General features: G+C 67.1%; 1 protein-coding gene across 1 annotated transcript in view; it reads left to right on the top strand.

Moving 5' to 3' along the window:
- The first annotated feature begins 539 nt into the window (after positions 1 to 539).
- Positions 540 to 17,605, top strand: part of AP2A1 (adaptor related protein complex 2 subunit alpha 1) — an 18,120-nt gene continuing 1,054 nt past the window's right edge. Inside the window, 15 exon segments of the mRNA XM_054808402.1 lie at positions 540 to 757; positions 2,160 to 2,228; positions 2,319 to 2,461; positions 2,565 to 2,758; positions 3,862 to 3,991; positions 5,488 to 5,589; positions 5,711 to 5,837; positions 7,395 to 7,545; positions 8,456 to 8,624; positions 9,824 to 9,961; positions 11,130 to 11,312; positions 11,473 to 11,570; positions 12,629 to 12,860; positions 15,187 to 15,351; positions 16,439 to 16,591. Of these exon segments, the coding sequence (XP_054664377.1) occupies positions 691 to 757; positions 2,160 to 2,228; positions 2,319 to 2,461; positions 2,565 to 2,758; positions 3,862 to 3,991; positions 5,488 to 5,589; positions 5,711 to 5,837; positions 7,395 to 7,545; positions 8,456 to 8,624; positions 9,824 to 9,961; positions 11,130 to 11,312; positions 11,473 to 11,570; positions 12,629 to 12,860; positions 15,187 to 15,351; positions 16,439 to 16,591 (2,121 nt within the window). The 5' untranslated portion in view covers positions 540 to 690.

Below are 17,605 nucleotides of genomic sequence, written 5' to 3'. Positions count from 1 at the left end.
GTTACTGGTGTTACTGGGGTCACTGGTGGCACTGGGGGCACTGGGGGCACTAGGACCACCCCGCCGTAGCCCCTCGTTTTGGCCCCGCCCCTGGCCCCGCCCCCCAGCGTAGGCCCCGCCCCCTGGCCCCCACCCCGGAATTGCGGGTCTCAACCTTCCAATCAGCAGGCACGAACCGGGCGGAGGCCCCGCCCACGGTCGCGGGGGCGTTGGCGGCGGGGGCGGGGCTGGAGGTGAGCGGCGAGGGGCGCGTCCAATGAGGCGGAGGCGGGGATGAGGGGGCGGGGAGGGGGAGCGTCACGCCCAACCAATGGGCGTGAGCATTTCGGACCTTGCAGTAGGCGCGGCCAATCAAAAGGAGGCGAGGGGGCGGGCTGGCGATCGTCGGCCAATAGAAACAGAGCGAGGGCGGCTGTTCTCGTGAACGAGCGGTCGCTCCACCAGTGGTGGTGCACGTCTGCGAGCAGGAGAAGGCGGGTCTGCCTATGATTGACAAGCAATACCGCCAACGCGGAGGCGGCGGGGGCGGTGCGGCGGCGGCGGCGCCCAATAGAGACGGCGGGGATGCTGTGAGTGGCGTTGGCAACGGCCAATGGGAGTAGGCGTTGAGCGGCGGCAGCGGCGGCAGCGGCGCAGGGAGACCGGAGCGGGCAGCGGGGCCGGGCCGGGCCGGAGCGAGGGACCGCCGCGATGCCGGCCGTGTCCAAGGGCGATGGGATGCGGGGGCTGGCGGTCTTCATCTCCGACATCCGCAACTGTGAGCTGGGAGGCGGCCGGAGCGGGGGGGGGGGGGGGGGGGGGGGGGGGGGGCGGTGCGTGAAGGGAGAGGGGGCGGTTTGGGGGGGCTCTGAGGGGAGAGAAGCGATTTCTGAGGAGAAAAGGTCGATTTTGGGGGGATCTGAGGGGAGAAAACGGGTTTAGGGTGTCCCTGGGCGGGGGGTCGTTATTTTTGAGGAGAAAAGATGCGTTTTGGAAAGTGTTTGAGGAGAAAAGTCGGGGTTTGAGGGTCCGTGAGGGGAGAGGGGGCGGTTTGGGGGGGGGGGGGTCTGAGGGGGGAAAGGCAATTTCTGAGGAGAAAAGGTGGATTTTGGGAGGATCTGAGAGAACAAAAGGGGTTTAGGATGGTTTCTGGGAGAGAACCAGTACTTCCGAAGAGAAAAGATGCTTTTTTTGGAGTGTTTGAGGGGAAAAGTCGGGGTTTGAGGGTCCGTGAAGGGAGAGGGGGCGATTTGGGGGGGCTCTGAGGGGAGAGAAGCGATTTCTGAGGAGAAAAGGTCGATTTTGGGGGGCTCTGAGGGGAGAAAACGGGTTTAGGGTGGTCTCTGGGAGAGGGTCGTTATTTCTGAGGAGAAAAGATCCATTCTGGGGAGCGTTTGAAGGCAAAACTCGGAGTTTGAGGGTCCGTGAGGGATGAGGAGGCAGTTTAGGGAGGCTCTGAGGGGGGAGACAAGCGATTTCTGAGGAGAAAAGGTCGATTTTGGGGGGATCTGAGATGAGAAAAGGGGGTTAGGATGGTCTCTGGGAGAAGGTTAGTACTTCCGAAGAGAAAAGATGCTTTTTTTGGAGTGTTTGAGGGGAAAAGTCGGGGTTTGAGGATCCGTGAAGGGAGAGGGGGCGGTTTGGGGGGGCTCTGGGGGCAGACAAGCGATTTCTGAGGAGAAAAGGTCGATTTTGGGGGGCTCTGAGGGGAGAAGAGGCGATTTGAGGGGTGTGTGAGAGGGGAGAAGATACTTTTGGGGAGGAAAAAGTGCATTTTGGGGGGCTCTGAGCAGACAGGGGGTGGCGGGGGGGGGGTTTGAGAGAGGATTGGGTATTTCTGAGGGAAAAAAAGTACATTTTGAGGAATTTGTGAGGAGAAAAGTTGGGCTTTGGGGGTCCCTGAGGGGGGAGGAAATGTTTTGAGGGGGAAGGGTGTTTCTGAGAAGAAAAAAAATCCAGTTTGGGGGTTTCTGAGAGAAAAAGAAAGAGTTTTTGGGGGATCTCTGAGGGGGGAGAAGATATTTCTGAGGAGAAAAGATCCGTTTTGGGGGTCTCTGAGAGGAAAAGCTGGGGTTTAGGGGTCCCTGAAGGGGGAGATGGGGAACTTTGGGGGGGCTCTGAGAGAAGAGGGGACAGTTTTGGGGGGCCATTAACCTCCTTTTTCGTACCCCTGCCCCCAGGTAAGAGCAAAGAAGCCGAGATCAAGCGCATCAACAAGGAACTGGCCAACATCCGCTCCAAATTCAAGGGTGAGTCCAGGGGGACCCGGGGGGAACCCTGAAACCCCACCCAAGGGCCCACCTAAACCCCCCCGTGCCCCCCGCCATTCTTCTCCGTAGGAGATAAAGCTCTGGATGGATACAGCAAGAAAAAATACGTCTGCAAACTTCTCTTCATCTTCCTGCTGGGCCACGACATCGATTTCGGGCACATGGAAGCCGTCAACCTGCTGAGCTCCAACAAATACACCGAGAAACAGATCGTGAGTGGGAAAACGGGGGGGAGCCCGAGGGATTTTGGGGGTGTCGCACGCCCCTGACACCCCCTCCGTGTGCGTGTGTTCCCCCTTTTTTTTTTTTTCCCAGGGGTACCTGTTTATCTCGGTGCTGGTGAACTCCAACAGCGAATTAATCCGGTTAATTAATAACGGGATCAAGAATGACCTGGCCAGCAGGAACCCCACGTTCATGTGCCTGGCGCTGCACTGCATCGCCAACGTCGGCAGCAGGGAGATGGCCGAGGCCTTCGCCGCCGAGGTGCCCCGCGTCCTGGTGGCGGGGTGAGACGCTGCGGGGGGGATACTGGGGGGCACTGGGAGGGACTGGAGGCTTCGGAGGGGGATACTGGGGGGTATTGGGGGATATTGGGGGGCACTGAGGGGGACTGGAGGCTTCGGAGGGGGATACTTGGGGGGTATTGGGGGGCACTGGGGGGGACTGGGGGGTACTGGAGGCTTCAGAGGGGGATACTGGGGGATATTGGGGGGGACTGGAGGCTTCGGAGGGGGATACTGGGGGGCACTGGGAGGGACTGGAGGCTTTGGAGGGGGATACTGGGAGGTATTGGGGGATTTTGGGGGGCACTGAGGGGGACTGGAGGCTTCGGAGGGGGATACTGGGGGATATTGGGAGGGACTGGAGGCTTCACAGGGGGATACTGGGGGATACTGGGGGGCACTGGAGGCTTTGGAGGGGGATACTGGGGGGCACTGGAGGCTTTGGAGGGGGTTACTGGGGGCTCCAGGGGGTTACTGGGGGATACTGGAGACGTTGGGCGGGTATGGAGGCAATAGTGGAGCTTTTAGTGGGTTACTGGGGAATACTGGGAGGCACTGGAGTTCTCAGGGGGGTTACTGGGGGATACTGAAGGCTTTGGGGGGTACTGAGTGATACTGGAGAGTTACTGGGAGGGCACTGGGGGAGACTTACGGCCCTAGGGGGGACACTGGGGGGTTACTGGGGACACTGGGCAGTTATTGAGAGGGCACTGGGAGAGACTGGAAATGCTGGGGGGTTACTGGGGGGGGCATTGGGGTACGTGGAAGGTTACTAGGGATACTGGGGGGGCACTGGGGGATACTGGGGTGTCCGGAGTGGTCCTGGGCTATCCGGGGGGTTACTGGGGGCGTTACTGGGAGGGTTGCTGGGGGGGTTGCTGGGAGGGTTACTGGGAGGGTTACTGGGGGCGTTACTGGGAGGGTTGCTGGGGGGGTTACTGGGGGGGTTGCTGGGGGGGTTGCTGGGGGGGTTGCTGGGGGCGTTACTGGGGGGGTTGCTGGGGGGGTTGCTGGGGGGGTTGCTGGGGGGGTTACTGGGAGGGTTACTGGGAGGGTTGCTGGGGGGGTTACTGGGAGCGGGGGTGTCTGAGCGCCGTGCCCCCCAGGGACACGATGGACAGCGTGAAGCAGAGCGCGGCGCTCTGCCTGCTGCGCCTGCACAAGGCCTGTCCCGACCTGGTGCCCGTCGGCGAGTGGACGGCGCGGGTGGTGCATCTGCTCAACGACCAGCACATGGTAGGGACCCCCGGGGACACCCCCGCCCTGCCGCCAGTGGTACGGCCTGGGTCACCCCCGTCCTGGGCGGTGGTACGGTCCTGGGTCACCCCTGCCCCTGGCAGTGGTACAGTCCTATGTCCCCCCTGCCGCTGGCAGTGGTACGGCCTGGGACACCCCCGTCCTGGGCGGTGGTACAGTCCTATGTCACCCCTTTGTCACCCCTGTGCTGCGTGGTGGTACGGTCCTGGGTCACCCCTGCCCCTGGCAGTGGTACAGTCCTATGTCCCCCCTGCCGCTGGCAGTGGTACGGCCTGGGACACCTCCCTGTCACCCGTGTCCCGGGTGATGGTACAGCCTGTATCACCCATCCACCCCCCCATCACCCCCATCCTGAGCAGTGGTACGGTCCTACGTCACCCCCGTCCTGGGTAGTAGTACAGCCGTGGGTCACCCCCGTCCTGGGCAGTGGTATGGCCTGGGACACCCCCCATCACCCCCGTCCCAGGCGGTGGTACAGCCCTGGGTCACCCCCGTTCTGGGCAGTGGTACGGTCCTGTGTCACCCGTTGTCACCTTCCCCCCCCACGTCTGGCTGTGGTACAGTCTGCGTGTCACCTGGTGTCCCCCTGTATTAAGGATTGGTACAGGCCGTCTGTCCCCCCCACCTCAGCAGTGGTACAGCCCTGTCACCCACTGTCCCCCCCCCCCCCCCGCAGTGGTACAGCTCCATGCCCCCCCCTCCCGCTGCTCCCTGGCCTGTGTCCCCCCGGTGTCCCCCCCCTGTCCCCCCCAGCGCCACGTCCCCCCACACCCCTCCCAGGTGCCATGTCCCCTTGTCCCCTTCGTGCCCCCCCCTTAAGGGGCCATGTGCCCCTTGTGTCCCCCCCCAGGGCCCTTGTCCCCCCCTGAGGTGCCCCATCCCCTTGTGTCCCCCCCCAGGGCCCCCTGTCCCCCCCCGAGGGCCCTCTCCCCTGTCCCCCTCTCCCCCTTGTCCCCTTGTTGTCCCCCCCCGTCCCCCCTCTGGGCCCTGACCCCCTGTGTCCCCCCGCCAGGTCCCTGTCCCCCCCCCTGCTGTGCCCTGCCCTGTGCCCCCCTGCACTGTCCCCATCCCCCCTGGGCCCTGTCCCCTTGTTGTGTCCCCCCTGTCCCCCCCTCCCGTGCCCCATCACCCCCCCAGCCTGTCCCCATGTCCCCTGCCATGTCCCGTCACCCCCCCAGCTTGTCCCTGTCCCCCCCCAGTGCCCCATCCCCCCCGTGCCCTGTCACCCCCCCAGCCTGTCCCCGTGTCCCCCCTGTCCCCTGTCACCCCCCCATGCCCTGTCCCCTGTCACCCCCCCAGCCTGTCCCCGTGTCCCCCCCATGCCCTGTCACCCCCCCATGCCCTGTCCCCTGTTGCCCCCCCAGCCTGTCCCCATCCCCCCGCTGTGCCCCAGCGCCCCCGTCCCTGTCCCCCCTGTCCCCCCCCCGTCCCCCCCCCCGTGCCCCATCACCCCCCCAGCGTGTCCCCGTCCCCAGGGGGTGGTGACAGCGGCCGTCAGCCTCATCACCTGCCTCTGCAAGAAAAACCCCGACGACTTCAAAACCTGCGTGTCCCTCGCCGTGTCCCGCCTCAGCCGGGTGAGCGTCCCCTCCCCGGGGCAGGGGGGGGCACACGCGCACCCCGGGGACACCCCCCGAATATCCGGGGTGCCCCCGCCGGGGCTGGGTGACCCCCCCCGTGTCTGTGTCCCCCCCCCAGATCGTGTCATCGGCGTCCACGGACCTGCAGGATTACACGTACTACTTCGTGCCCGCGCCGTGGCTCTCCGTCAAGCTGCTGCGCCTGCTCCAGTGCTACCCCCCCCCCGGGTAGGGACCCCCCCGGGGTGCTCCCCCAGGTCACTGGGTGCCCCCCAGGTGCTTGGGTGCCCCCCCCAGATCCCCCCCAGGTCACTGGGTGCCCCCCCGGGTGCTCCCCCAGACCACCACAGAACCTCCAGGTCACTGGGTGCCCCCCAGGTGCTTGGGTGCCCCCCCCAGATCCCCCCCAGGTTACTGGGTGCCCCCCCCCCGGGTGCCCCCCCCAACCACCACAGCCCCCCCAGGTTACTGGGTGCTCCCCCCCAGATCCCTGCCTGGGTGCCCCCCCCCCCGACCATCACAGAACCCCCCCAGGTTACTGGGTGCCCCCCCAGGTGCCCCCCCTGACCACCACAGCCCCCCCAGGTTACTGGGTGTCCCCCCTGGGTGCCCCCCCCCCCACACCACCACAGAACCCCACAGGTTACTGGGTGCCCCCCCAGGTGCTTGGGTGCCCCCCCCACAGCCCCCCCAGCTTACTGGGTGCCCCCCCAGGTGCCCCCCCCAGACCACCACAGCCCCCCCCCAGGTGCCTGGGTGCCCCCCCCAGATCCCCCCCAGGTTACTGGGTGCCCCCCCCCAAGACCACCACAGCCCCCCCAATTACTGGGTGCCCCCCCCAGATCCCTGCCTGGGTGCCCCCCCCCAGACCACCACAGCCCCCCCAGGTTACTGGGTGCCCCCCCCCCGGGTGCCCCCCAACCGCCACGGAATCCCCAGATCCCCCCCAGTGGGTGCCCTGGACACCTGCGTCCCATGGGTGCTGTGAGGGGGTCCCATGGGTGCCAGGGTTCCTTGGGGGGGTTCCCAGGTCCCATGGGTGCTGTGGGGGTGTTCCCAGATTCCTGGGTCCCATGGGTGCTGTTGGGGGGGGCGGTGGGTGGTACCCCCTGGTCCCTGTGTCTCCTGGGGGGGGTTCCAGGGTGCCTGGGTCCCATGGGTGCTATGGGTATCGTGGGGGGGGGGTTCCTGGGTCCCATGGGCGCTATGGGGGGGGGGTATCCACATTCCTGGGTCCCATGGGTGCTATGGGTGTCCCCTGGGGGGGGTTCCCGGGTCCCATGGGTGCTATGGGGGGGTCTCCTGGGTGCCCCGGTACCCTGGGGGGGTTCCTGGATCCCACGGGTGCTATGGGGGGGTCCCCACATTCCTGGACCCTATGGGCGCTATGGGGGGGTCCTTTGGGTGCTGTTGGGGGGGTCCCCACATTCCCGGGTCCCACGGGTGCCATGGGGGGGTCCCCACATTCCTGGGTCCCACAGGCGCTATGGGGGGGTCCCCACATTCCTGGGCACTATGGGGGGGTCCCCACATTCCCAGGTCCCACGGGTGCCATGGGGGGGGTCCCACGGGTGCTATGGGGGGGTACCCACATTCCTGGATCCCATGGGCACTATGGGGGGATCCCATGGGTGCTGTGGGGGGGTCCCCACATTCCCAGGTCCCACGGGTGCCATGGGGGGGTCCCGCGGGTGCCCCAGTCCCACGGCTGCTATGGGGGGGTCCCCACATTCCCGGGTCCCAGGGGTGCCATGGGGGGGTCCCGCGGGTGCCCCGGTCCCACGGGTGCCCCCCACCCGCAGAGGAGGCGGCGGTGAAGGGGCGGCTGGTGGAGTGCCTGGAGACGGTGCTGAACAAGGCGCAGGAGCCCCCCAAGTCCAAGAAGGTTCAGCACTCCAACGCCAAGAACGCCATCCTCTTCGAGGCCATCGCCCTCATCATCCACTACGACAGGTCCCCCCCGTGTCCCCCCCCGTGTCCCCCCGCAACGTCCCACCCCCTGCACGTCTCCTCCTAAAGCGTCCCCTGTCCCCCCCGTGACATCTCCTGTACCCCCTGTCCCCCCCCGATTCTCTGTCCCCCCATGTGTCCCCCCCATGATGTCGCCCATCCCCCCAATGTCCCCTCGTGATGTCTCCTGTCCCCTATATGTGCGCCCCCTGATGTCCCTTGTCCCTCCAATGTCCCCCACCCCGCATGTCCCCCCCAGTGACCCAGCTGTCCCCCATGTGTCCCCCCCGATGTCCCCTGTCCCCCCATGCCCCCCCGGTGACCCCGCTGTCCCCCCCGATGTCCCCTGTCCCCCCGTGCCCCCCCGGTGACCCCGCTGTCCCCCCCGATGTCCCCTGTCCCCCCGTGCCCTCCCGGTGACCCCGCTGTCCCCCCCCCCGATGTCCCCTGTCCCCCCGTGCCCCCCGGTGACCCTGCTGTCCCCCCATGATGTCCCCTGTCCCCCTGTGCCCCCCCGGTGACCCCGCTGTCCCCCCCGATGTCCCCTGTCCCCCCGTGCCCCCCCAGTGACCCTGCTGTCCCCCCATGATGTCCCCTGTCCCCCCGTGCCCCCCCAGTGACCCTGCTGTCCCCCCATGATGTCCCCTGTCCCCCCGTGCCCCCCCAGTGACCCTGCTGTCCCCCCATGATGTCCCCTGTCCCCCCGTGCCCCCCCGGTGACCCCGATGTCCCCTGTCCCCCTGTGCCCCCCCGGTGACCCCGCTGTCCCCCCCCATGACGTCCCCTGTCCCCCCGTGCCCCCCCGGTGACCCCGATGTCCCCTGTCCCCCCATGCCCCCCCAGTGACCCCGCTGTCCCCCCCCGCTGTCCCCTGTCCCCCCGTGCCCCCCCGGTGACCCCGCTGTCCCCGCAGCGAGCCCAACCTGTTGGTCCGGGCCTGTAACCAGCTGGGCCAGTTCCTGCAGCACCGGGAGACCAACCTGCGGTACCTAGCGCTGGAGTCCATGTGCGCCCTGGCCAGCTCCGAGTTCTCCCACGAGGCCGTCAAGACCCACATCGACACCGTCATCGGCGCGCTCAAGGTCAGGGGCGGGGGGCGTGGCCAAGAGGGGGGCATGGCCTGGCCGGCTCCTGGTTCTCCCCATTATTGACAAGGTGGGGAGGCGTGGCCAGGCTTGGGGGCGTGGCCAGGCTTGGGGGCGTGGCCAAGATGGGGGCGTGGCTTGGCCAGCTCTTGGTTTTCCCCATTATTGACAAGGTGGGGGGGCGGGGCCAGGCTTGGGGGCGTGGCCAGGCTTGGGGGCGTGGCCTGGCCAGCTCTTGGTTTTCCCCATTATTGACAAGGTGGGGAGGCGTGGCCAGGCTTGGGGGCGTGGCCAGGCTTGGGGGCGTGGCCAAGAGGGGGGCATGGCCTGGCCGGCTCCTGGTTCTCCCCATTATTGACAAGGTGGGGAGGCGTGGCCAGGCTTGGGGGCGTGGCCAAGATGGGGGCGTGGCCTGGCCAGCTCTTGGTTTTCCCCATTATTGACAAGGGGAGGGGCGTGGCCAGGCTTGGGGAGGCGGGGCCAGGCTTGGGGGCTCCCTATCAAGGCCTGCATTGACAAGGAGAGGGACGGGGCCAGGCTTGGGGGCAGGGCCAGGCTTGGGGTCGCCCTATCAAGATGTGCATTGACAAGGAGAGGGGTGTGGCCAAGATGGGGGCGTGGCCTGGCCAGCTCTTGGTTCTCCCCATTATTGACAAGGTGGGGGCGTGGCCAGGCTTGGGGGCGTGGCCAGGCCAGCTCCTGGTTCTCCCCATTATTGACAAGATGGGGGCGTGGCCAAGATGGGGGCGTGGCCAGGCTTGGGGGCATGGCCTGGCCAGCTCTTGGTTCTCCCCATTATTGACAAGGGGAGGGGCGTGGCCAGGCTTGGGGGGGCGTGGCCTGGCCAGCTCCTGGTTCTCCCCATTATTGACAAGGGGCGTGGCCTTGGGAGGTGGGTGGGGCTCTGGGTGGGCAGGGCCTAGGGGAGAGGCGGGGCCAGCACCAAGTCCTCCCGCACTGACGATGTCATTGGTGCCCTAAGGTGTGTAGGGGGGTGGAGCCTTGGAGGTGAGTGGCAGCCTGGGGGCGGAGCTTGTGTGTGAGGGTGGGGCCTGAGCCTTGGGGCTGGGGGTGTGGCCTCACAGGGGGCGGGGCCTGGTGCCACCTTCATGGGGTCTGGGAGGGGGCGTGGCCTCGGGGAGGGGGCGTGGCCTCGGGGAGGGGGCGTGGCCTAGCAGTTGTGCCCCCCCCCGCAGACGGAGCGGGACGTGAGCGTGCGGCAGCGTGCGGCCGATCTCCTCTACGCCATGTGCGACCGCAGCACCGCCCAGCAGATCGTGGCCGAGATGCTCAGCTACCTGGAGACGGCCGACTACGCCATCCGCGAGGAAATCGTGGGTGTCCCCCCCGTCCCCCCCCAAAAACCCTGCGGGGAACCCCTAAACCCTGTGGGCAACCCCCAAACTGCTGAGGAACCCCCAAAGGCTCCGGGCACCCCTCTGAATTGTCAAGAGACAGCCCAAGGGGCACCCAAAGCACCCGAGGGGGTGTCCCAAGGCCCCGAAGGTCCCCGTTAGAGCCCTGAAGGGGCCCCCAAAACTCTCAGCGGGCCCCCAAAACCTCAAGGGACCCCCAAAACCCTCAAAGAGATGCGCCAAGACCCCAAGGGATCCCTAAAACCCCCAAGGGGATGGGCCTAGGCACCAAAGCGTCCCCCTAAACCCTCAGGGGACACCCCAAAACCCTCGAGGGACCCCCAAAACCTTTAAGAGGATCCTGAAAGGACCCCCAAAACCCTTAAGGAGATGCCCCAAGACGCCAGGGAGGTACTCCAAGACCCCAAGAGACCCCCAAAACTGCCAAGGGGATACCCCAAGACCCCAAAGCCCTCCCCTAGACCCTCAGGGGATACCCCAAAAACCTTGAGGGACCCCCAAAACCTCTGATGGGACCCCCAAAACCCTTAAGGAGATACCCCAAGACCTCAAGAGACCCCCCAACCCCCCCAGGGGGATGCCCCAAGCCCCCAAACCCCCCCCAAACCCCCAGGGGGATGCCCCAAGACCCCAACCCCCCCCCCCCCAGACCCCCAGGGGACACCCCAAAACCCTTGAAGGACCCCCAAAACCTCTGATGGGACCCCCAAAACCCTTAAGGAGATACCCCAAGCCCCCAAACCCCCAGGGGGATGCCCCAAGACCCCCAACCCCCCCCTAGACCCCCAGGGGTCACCCCAAAACCCTCGAGGGACCCCCAAAACCCTTAAGGAAATACCCCAAGGCCCCAAACCCCCCCCCCCAAACCCCCAGGGGGATGCCCCAAGACCCCCAAACCCCCCCTTAGACCCCCAGGGGTCACCCCAAAACCCTCGAGGGACCCCCAAAACCCTTAAGGAAATACCCCAAGACCTCAAGAGACCCCCCCAAACCCCCAGGGGGATGCCCCGAGCCCCCCAAGAAACCCCTGAAAACCCCCAAGGGACCCCTCAAACCCCTTCCGGGGACCCCCAAACCCCCTTCCGGAGCCCCCCCCCCCCCAAAAAAAACCCCCGCCCCTGCGCAGGTGCTGAAGGTGGCCATCCTGGCGGAGAAGTACGCCGTGGATTACAGCTGGTACGTCGACACCATCCTCAACCTGATCCGCATCGCGGGCGATTACGTCAGCGAGGAGGTGTGGTACCGCGTCATCCAGATCGTCATCAACCGCGACGACGTCCAAGGTTACGCCGCCAAGACCGTTTTCGAGGTGCGCGGAAACGGGGGGGGGGGTGGGAAAAAACCCCCCCCCAACCCCCCCCCCCCTTTTTTTTTTTTTTTTTTTTTTGTACCCCAAAACGATCGGGGACGCCCGTGTCCCCCCCCCCCCCCCCCGTTTTTTGGGTTTTTTTTTTTGTTTTGGCCCCCAGGCCCTGCAGGCGCCGGCGTGTCACGAGAACATGGTGAAAGTGGGGGGCTACATCCTGGGGGAGTTCGGGAACCTCATCGCGGGGGACCCCCGCTCTAGGTAAGGGGGTTGGGGACACTCGGGGGACACTCGGGGGACAGCGGGTGACCCCCACAGCGGGGTTTGGGGGTTCCTGGTGTTTGAGGGGCAGTGGTTCTGGCCCCCCCCCCAAATCTGTGGGACGCTGGTGCTGTTCCCTCGGGGGGGCTGTGGGGACTCTGCCCCCCCCCCAACCCGGTGTCCCCACGGTGTCCCCAGCATCAGCGCAGCCCACTGGGGGTATCCAGGGACCCTCCACCCCCTGTCCCCCCCATCCCCGGGGCCGGCTCAGGATCCCTGGGGTGCCCCTGACTTGGTGTCCCCCCCGTCCCCCCCCGTCCCCAGGGCCAGCTCAGGACCCCCCAGAGCACCCCTGACCCCCTGTCCCCCCCGTCCCCTGGTGTCCCCCCTGTCCCTGGGGCCAGCTCAGGACCCCCAGAGCCCCCCTGACCCCCCATCCCCCCTGTCCCCTGGTGTCCCCCCTGTCCCCCCCTGTCCCTGGGGCCAGCTCAGGACCCCCAGAGCCCCCCTGACCCCCTGTCCCCCCTGTCCCCTGGTGTCCCCCCTGTCCCTGGGGCCAGCTCAGGACCCCCAGAGCCCCCCTGACCCCCTGTACCCCCTGTCCCCTGGTGTCCCCAGCCCGTTCCTGCAGCTGGGGGTGCCCAGGGACCCTCCACCCCCCATCCCCCCTGTCCCCTGGTGTCCCCCCTGTCCCTGGGGCCAGCTCAGGACCCCCCAGAGCCCCCCCTGACCCCCTGTCCCCTGGTGTCCCCCCTGTCCCCCCCTGTCCCTGGGGCCAGCTCAGGACCCCCAGAGCCCCCCTGACCCCCTGTCCCCCCTGTCCCCTGGTGTCCCCACTGTCCCCCCCTGTCCCTGGGGCCAGCTCAGGACCCCCAGAGCCCCCCTGACCCCCCGTCCCCCCCGTCCCCTGGTGTCCCCCCCATCCCCGGGGGTGGCTCAGGACCCCCCCAGAGCCCCCCTGACCCCCTGTCCCCCTGTCCCCTGGTGTCCCCCCTGTCCCTGGGGCCAGCTCAGGACCCCCCTGACCCCCCGTCCCCCCTGTCCCCTGGTGTCCCCAGCCCGCTGGTGCAGTTCGGGCTGCTGCACTCCAAGTTCCACCTGTGCAGCGTGGCCACCCGGGCGCTGCTCCTCTCCACCTACATCAAGTTCATCAACCTCTTCCCCGAGACCAAGGGCACCATCCAGGAGGTGCTGAGGGCCGGCAGCCAACTGCGCAACGCCGACGTGGAGCTGCAGCAGCGCGCCGTCGAGTACCTCAAGCTCAGCTCCATCGCCAGCACCGACGTCCTGGTGAGCTTTGGGGACGTTGGGGGACGCTTTTGGGGGGACGTTGGGGAGGTGGGGACGTGGGGATGGGGAGACGCGGAGGCACAAACCCAACGTGGAGCTGCAGGAGCGACGCTGAGAGCCTCAAACTCAGCTCCATCATCAGCACCGATGTTCTGGTGAGGTTTGGGGACGTTCAGGGACATTTGGGGACGTTTGGGGATGTTTGGGGACGCTTTTGGGGGACGTTGGGGAGGTGGGGATGTGGGGATGGGGAGATGCGGAGGCACAAACCCAACGTGGAGCTGCAGTGGTGGCATCAGGTACCTCAAGCTCAGGTCCATCGCCAGCACCGACGTTCTGGTGAGGTTTGGGGACGTTTGGGGACGTTTGGGGACATTTGGGGACGTTTGGGGACCTTTGGGGACGCTTTTGGGGGACGTTGGGGAGGTGGGGACGTGGGGATGGGGAGATGCGGAGGCACAAACCCAATGTGGAGCTGCAGGAGCGACGCTGAGAGCTTTGAGCTCAGCTCCATCATCAGCACCGACGTCCTGGTGAGGTTTGGGGACATTTGGCAACGTTTGGGGACATTTGGGGACATTTGGGGACGTTTGGGGGGACGTTGGGGAGGTGGGGACGTGGGGATGGGGAGACGCGGAGGCACAAACCCAACGTGGAGCTGCAGGAGCGACGCTGAGAGCCTCAAACTCAGCTCCATCATCAGCACCGATGTTCTGGTGAGGTTTGGGGACCTTTGGGGATGTTCAGGGACCTTTGGGGACATTTGGGGGCGTTGGGGGACGCTTTTGGGGGACGTTGGGGAGGTGGGGACGTGGGGATGGGGAGATGCGGAGGCACAAACCCAACGTGGAGCTGCAGCGGTGGCATCAGGTACCTCAAGCTCAGGTCCATCGCCAGCACCGACGTTCTGGTGAGGTTTGGGGATGTTTGGCAACGTTTGGGGACATTTGGGGACGTTTGGGGACCTTTGGGGACGCTTTTGGGGGACGTTGGGGAGGTGGGGACGTGGGGATGGGGAGACGCGGAGGCACAAACCCAACGTGGAGCTGCAGGAGCGACGCTGAGAGCTTTGAGCTCAGCTCCATCATCAGCACCGATGTTCTGGTGAGGTTTGGGGACGTTTGGCAACGTTTGGGGACGTTTGGGGGACGTTGGGGAGGTGGGGACGTGGGGATGGGGGGACACGGAGGCACAAACCCAACGTGGAGCTGCAGGAGCGACGCTGAGAGCCTCAAACTCAGCTCCATCATCAGCACCGATGTTCTGGTGAGGTTTGGGGACCTTTGGGGATGTTCAGGGACCTTTGGGGACATTTGGGGGTGTTGGGGGACGCTTTTGGGGGACGTTGGGGAGGTGGGGATGTGGGGATGGGGAGATGCGGAGGCACAAACCCAACGTGGAGCTGCAGTGGTGGCATCAGGTACCTCAAGCTCAGGTCCATCGCCAGCACCGATGTTCTGGTGAGGTTTGGGGACATTTGGGGACGTTTGGGGACCTTTGGGGACGCTTTTGGGGGACGTTGGGGAGGTGGGGACGTGGGGATGGGGAGATGCGGAGGCACAAACCCAATGTGGAGCTGCAGGAGCGACGCTGAGAGCCTCAAACTCAGCTCCATCATCAGCACCGACGTCCTGGTGAGGTTTGGGGACGTTTGGCAACGTTTGGGGACATTTGGGGACATTTGGGGACGTTTGGGGGGACGTTGGGGAGGTGGGGACGTGGGGATGGGGAGACGCGGAGGCACAAACCCAACGTGGAGCTGCAGGAGCGACGCTGAGAGCTTTGAGCTCAGCTCCATCATCAGCACCGATGTTCTGGTGAGGTTTGGGGACGTTCAGGGACATTTGGGGACGTTTGGGGACGTTTGGGGACGCTTTTGGGGGACGTTGGGGAGGTGGGGATGTGGGGATGGGGAGATGCGGAGGCACAAACCCAACGTGGAGCTGCAGCGGTGGCATCAGGTACCTCAAGCTCAGCTCCGACGTCCTGGTGAGGTTTGGGGACCTTTGGGGACATTTGGGGACCTTTGGGGGCATTGGGGGACACTTGGGGGGTACCTGGGGGGTACCTGGGGGGTACCTGAGGCCATTGGGGGGGACGGGGACATTGGGACGTGAAGAGTGGGGGGGGGACGCAGAGGCACCACCCCGACACGGAGCTGCAGCAGCAGCCGCCACGTCCTGGTGCCGCTGGGCGACGCGGGGCGACGCGGGGCGACACGGGGTGACGCGGGGTGACGCGGGGTGACGCAGGGCGACGCGGGGTGACACGGGGTGACACGGGGTGACCCAGGTGTCCCCCCCCAATGTCCCCTGTCCCCCCCCAGGCGACGGTGCTGGAGGAGATGCCGCCGTTCCCCGAGCGCGAGTCGTCCATCCTGGCCAAGCTGAAGAAGAAGAGGGGCCCCGGGCCCGGCCCCGAGGGGGACGAAGGTCGCCGGGATGGGGGGGCCGAGCTCAACGGGGGGGGCGAACCCCCCCCCAGCACCGCCGTGAGCACGGGGGGACCCCAAAACCCCTGACACCCCCCCCAAAAGCCCTGACACCCCCCCAGCACCACTGTCAGCACGGGGGGACCCCCAAAACCCCTGACCCCCCCCAAAACCCCTGACCCCCCCCCCAAATCCCTGAACCCCCCCAGCACCGCTGTGAGCACAGGGGGACCCCAAAATCCCTGACCCCCCCCCAGCACTGCCATGAGCAAGGGGGGACCCCAAAACCCCTGACACCCCCCCAAAATCCCTGCCCCCCCCCAGCACCACTGTGAGCACGGGGGGACCCCAAAACCCCTGACCCCCCCCAAAATCCCTGACACCCCCCCAGCACTGCCATGAGCAAGGGGGGACCCCAAAACCCCTGACCCCCCCCCAAAACCCCTGAACCCCCCAAAACCCCTGAACCCCCCCAGCACCGCCGTGAGCATGGGGGGACCCCAAAACCCCTGACCCCCCCCCAAAATCCCTGCCCCCCCCCCCAGCACCACCGTGAGCAGGGGGGTCCCCAAAACTCCTGACCCCCCCCCCAAAATCCCTGACACCCCCCCAGCACCGCTGTGAGCACAGGGGGACCCCAAAATCCCTGACCCCCCCCCCAGCACTGCCATGAGCAAGGGGGGACCCCAAAACCCCTGACACCCCCCCAAAATCCCTGCCCCCCCCCAGCACCACTGTGAGCATGGGGGACCCCAAAACCCCTGACCCCCCCCAAAATCCCTGACACCCCCCCAGCACTGCCGTGAGCACGGGGGGACCCCAAAATCCCTGCCCCCCCCCAGCACCGCCGTGAGCACGGGGGGACCCCAAAACCCCTGACCCCCCCCCAAAACCCCTGAACCCCCCCAGCACCGCCGTGAGCATGGGGGGACCCCAAAACCCCTGACCCCCCCCCCAGCACCACCGTGAGCAGGGGGGTCCCCAAAACTCCTGACCCCCCCAAAATCCAGCAGGGGGGCCCCCAAATCCCTGACACCCCCTTGCCTGACCCCCCCCCCCCCCAAAAATCCCTGCCCCCCCCCAGCACTGCCGTGAGCACGGGGGGGTCCCCAAAACCCCTGACCCCCCCTTTCGCCCCCCCCCCCAGTCGACGCCATCGCCCTCCGCCGACCTTTTGGGGTTCCGGGGGGGCGCCCCTGCCCCCCCCCCCGCCGGCAGCAGCCTCTTGGTGGACGTGGAGACCCCCCCAAACCCCCCCCCGCCGGGGGGGGCCCCCCCCGATGACGCCTTCCTGGGGTGGGTGCTGGGGGGCACCCTGGGGTTTGGGGGGGGCACCCTGGGGTCCCTTTGGGTTTGGGGGGGTCCCCTGGGGGTTTTGGGGGGGCACCTTGGGGTGGGGGGGCTCAGGGGGGGTCCCCTGGGGTTTTGGGGGGGCACCTTGGGGTGGGGGGGGGGGCACCCTGGGGTCCCTTTGGGTTTTGGGGGGGCACCTTGGGGGGGGGTCCCCATGGGTTTTGGGGGGGCACCCTGAGGTCCCTTTGGGTTTTGGGGGGGGCACCTTGGGGGGTGGGGGGGGCACCCTGGGGTCCCCATGGGTTTTGGGGCGGCACCCTGGGGTCCCTTTAGGTTTGGGGGGGTCCCCTGGGGTTTTGGGGGGGCACCTTGGGGTGGGGGGGGCTCAGGGGGGGTCCCCTGGGGGTTTGGGGGGGCACCTTGGGGTGGGGGGGGGGCACCCTGGGGTCCCTTTAGGTTTGGGGGGGTCCCCTGGGGGTTTTGGGGGGGCACCTTGAGGTGGGGGGGGCTCAGGGGGGGTCCCCTGGGGTTTTGGGGGGGCACCTTGGGGTGGGGGTCCCCATGGGTTTTGGGGGGGCACCCTGAGGTCCCTTTGGGTTTTGGGGGGGCACCTTGGGGGGTGGGGGGGGCACCCTGGGGTCCCCATGGGTTTTGGGGCGGCACCCTGGGGTCCCTTTAGGTTTGGGGGGGTCCCCTGGGGTTTTGGGGGGGCACCTTGGGGTGGGGGGGGCTCAGGGGGATCCCCTGAAGGTTTGGGGGGGTCCCCTGGGGGTTTTGGGGGGGCACCTTGAGGTGGGGGGGGCTCAGGGGGGGTCCCCTGGGGTTTTGGGGGGGCACCTTGGGGTGGGGGGGGGCACCCTGGGGTCCCTTTAGGTTTGGGGGGGTCCCCTGGGGGTTTTGGGGGGGCACCTTGGGGTGGGGGGGGCTCAGGGGGGTCCCCTGAAGGTTTGGGGGGGTCCCCTGGGGTTTTGGGGGGGCACCTTGGGGTGGGGGGGGCACGGACATGGGGGGCACCCTGGGG

Source organism: Grus americana, chromosome 36 (genome assembly GCF_028858705.1).
Source record: "Grus americana isolate bGruAme1 chromosome 36, bGruAme1.mat, whole genome shotgun sequence".
NCBI lineage: Eukaryota > Metazoa > Chordata > Aves > Gruiformes > Gruidae > Grus > Grus americana.
Note: the sequence above shows the minus strand (reverse complement) of the source record. Positions and strands in the feature narration are given on the sequence as shown.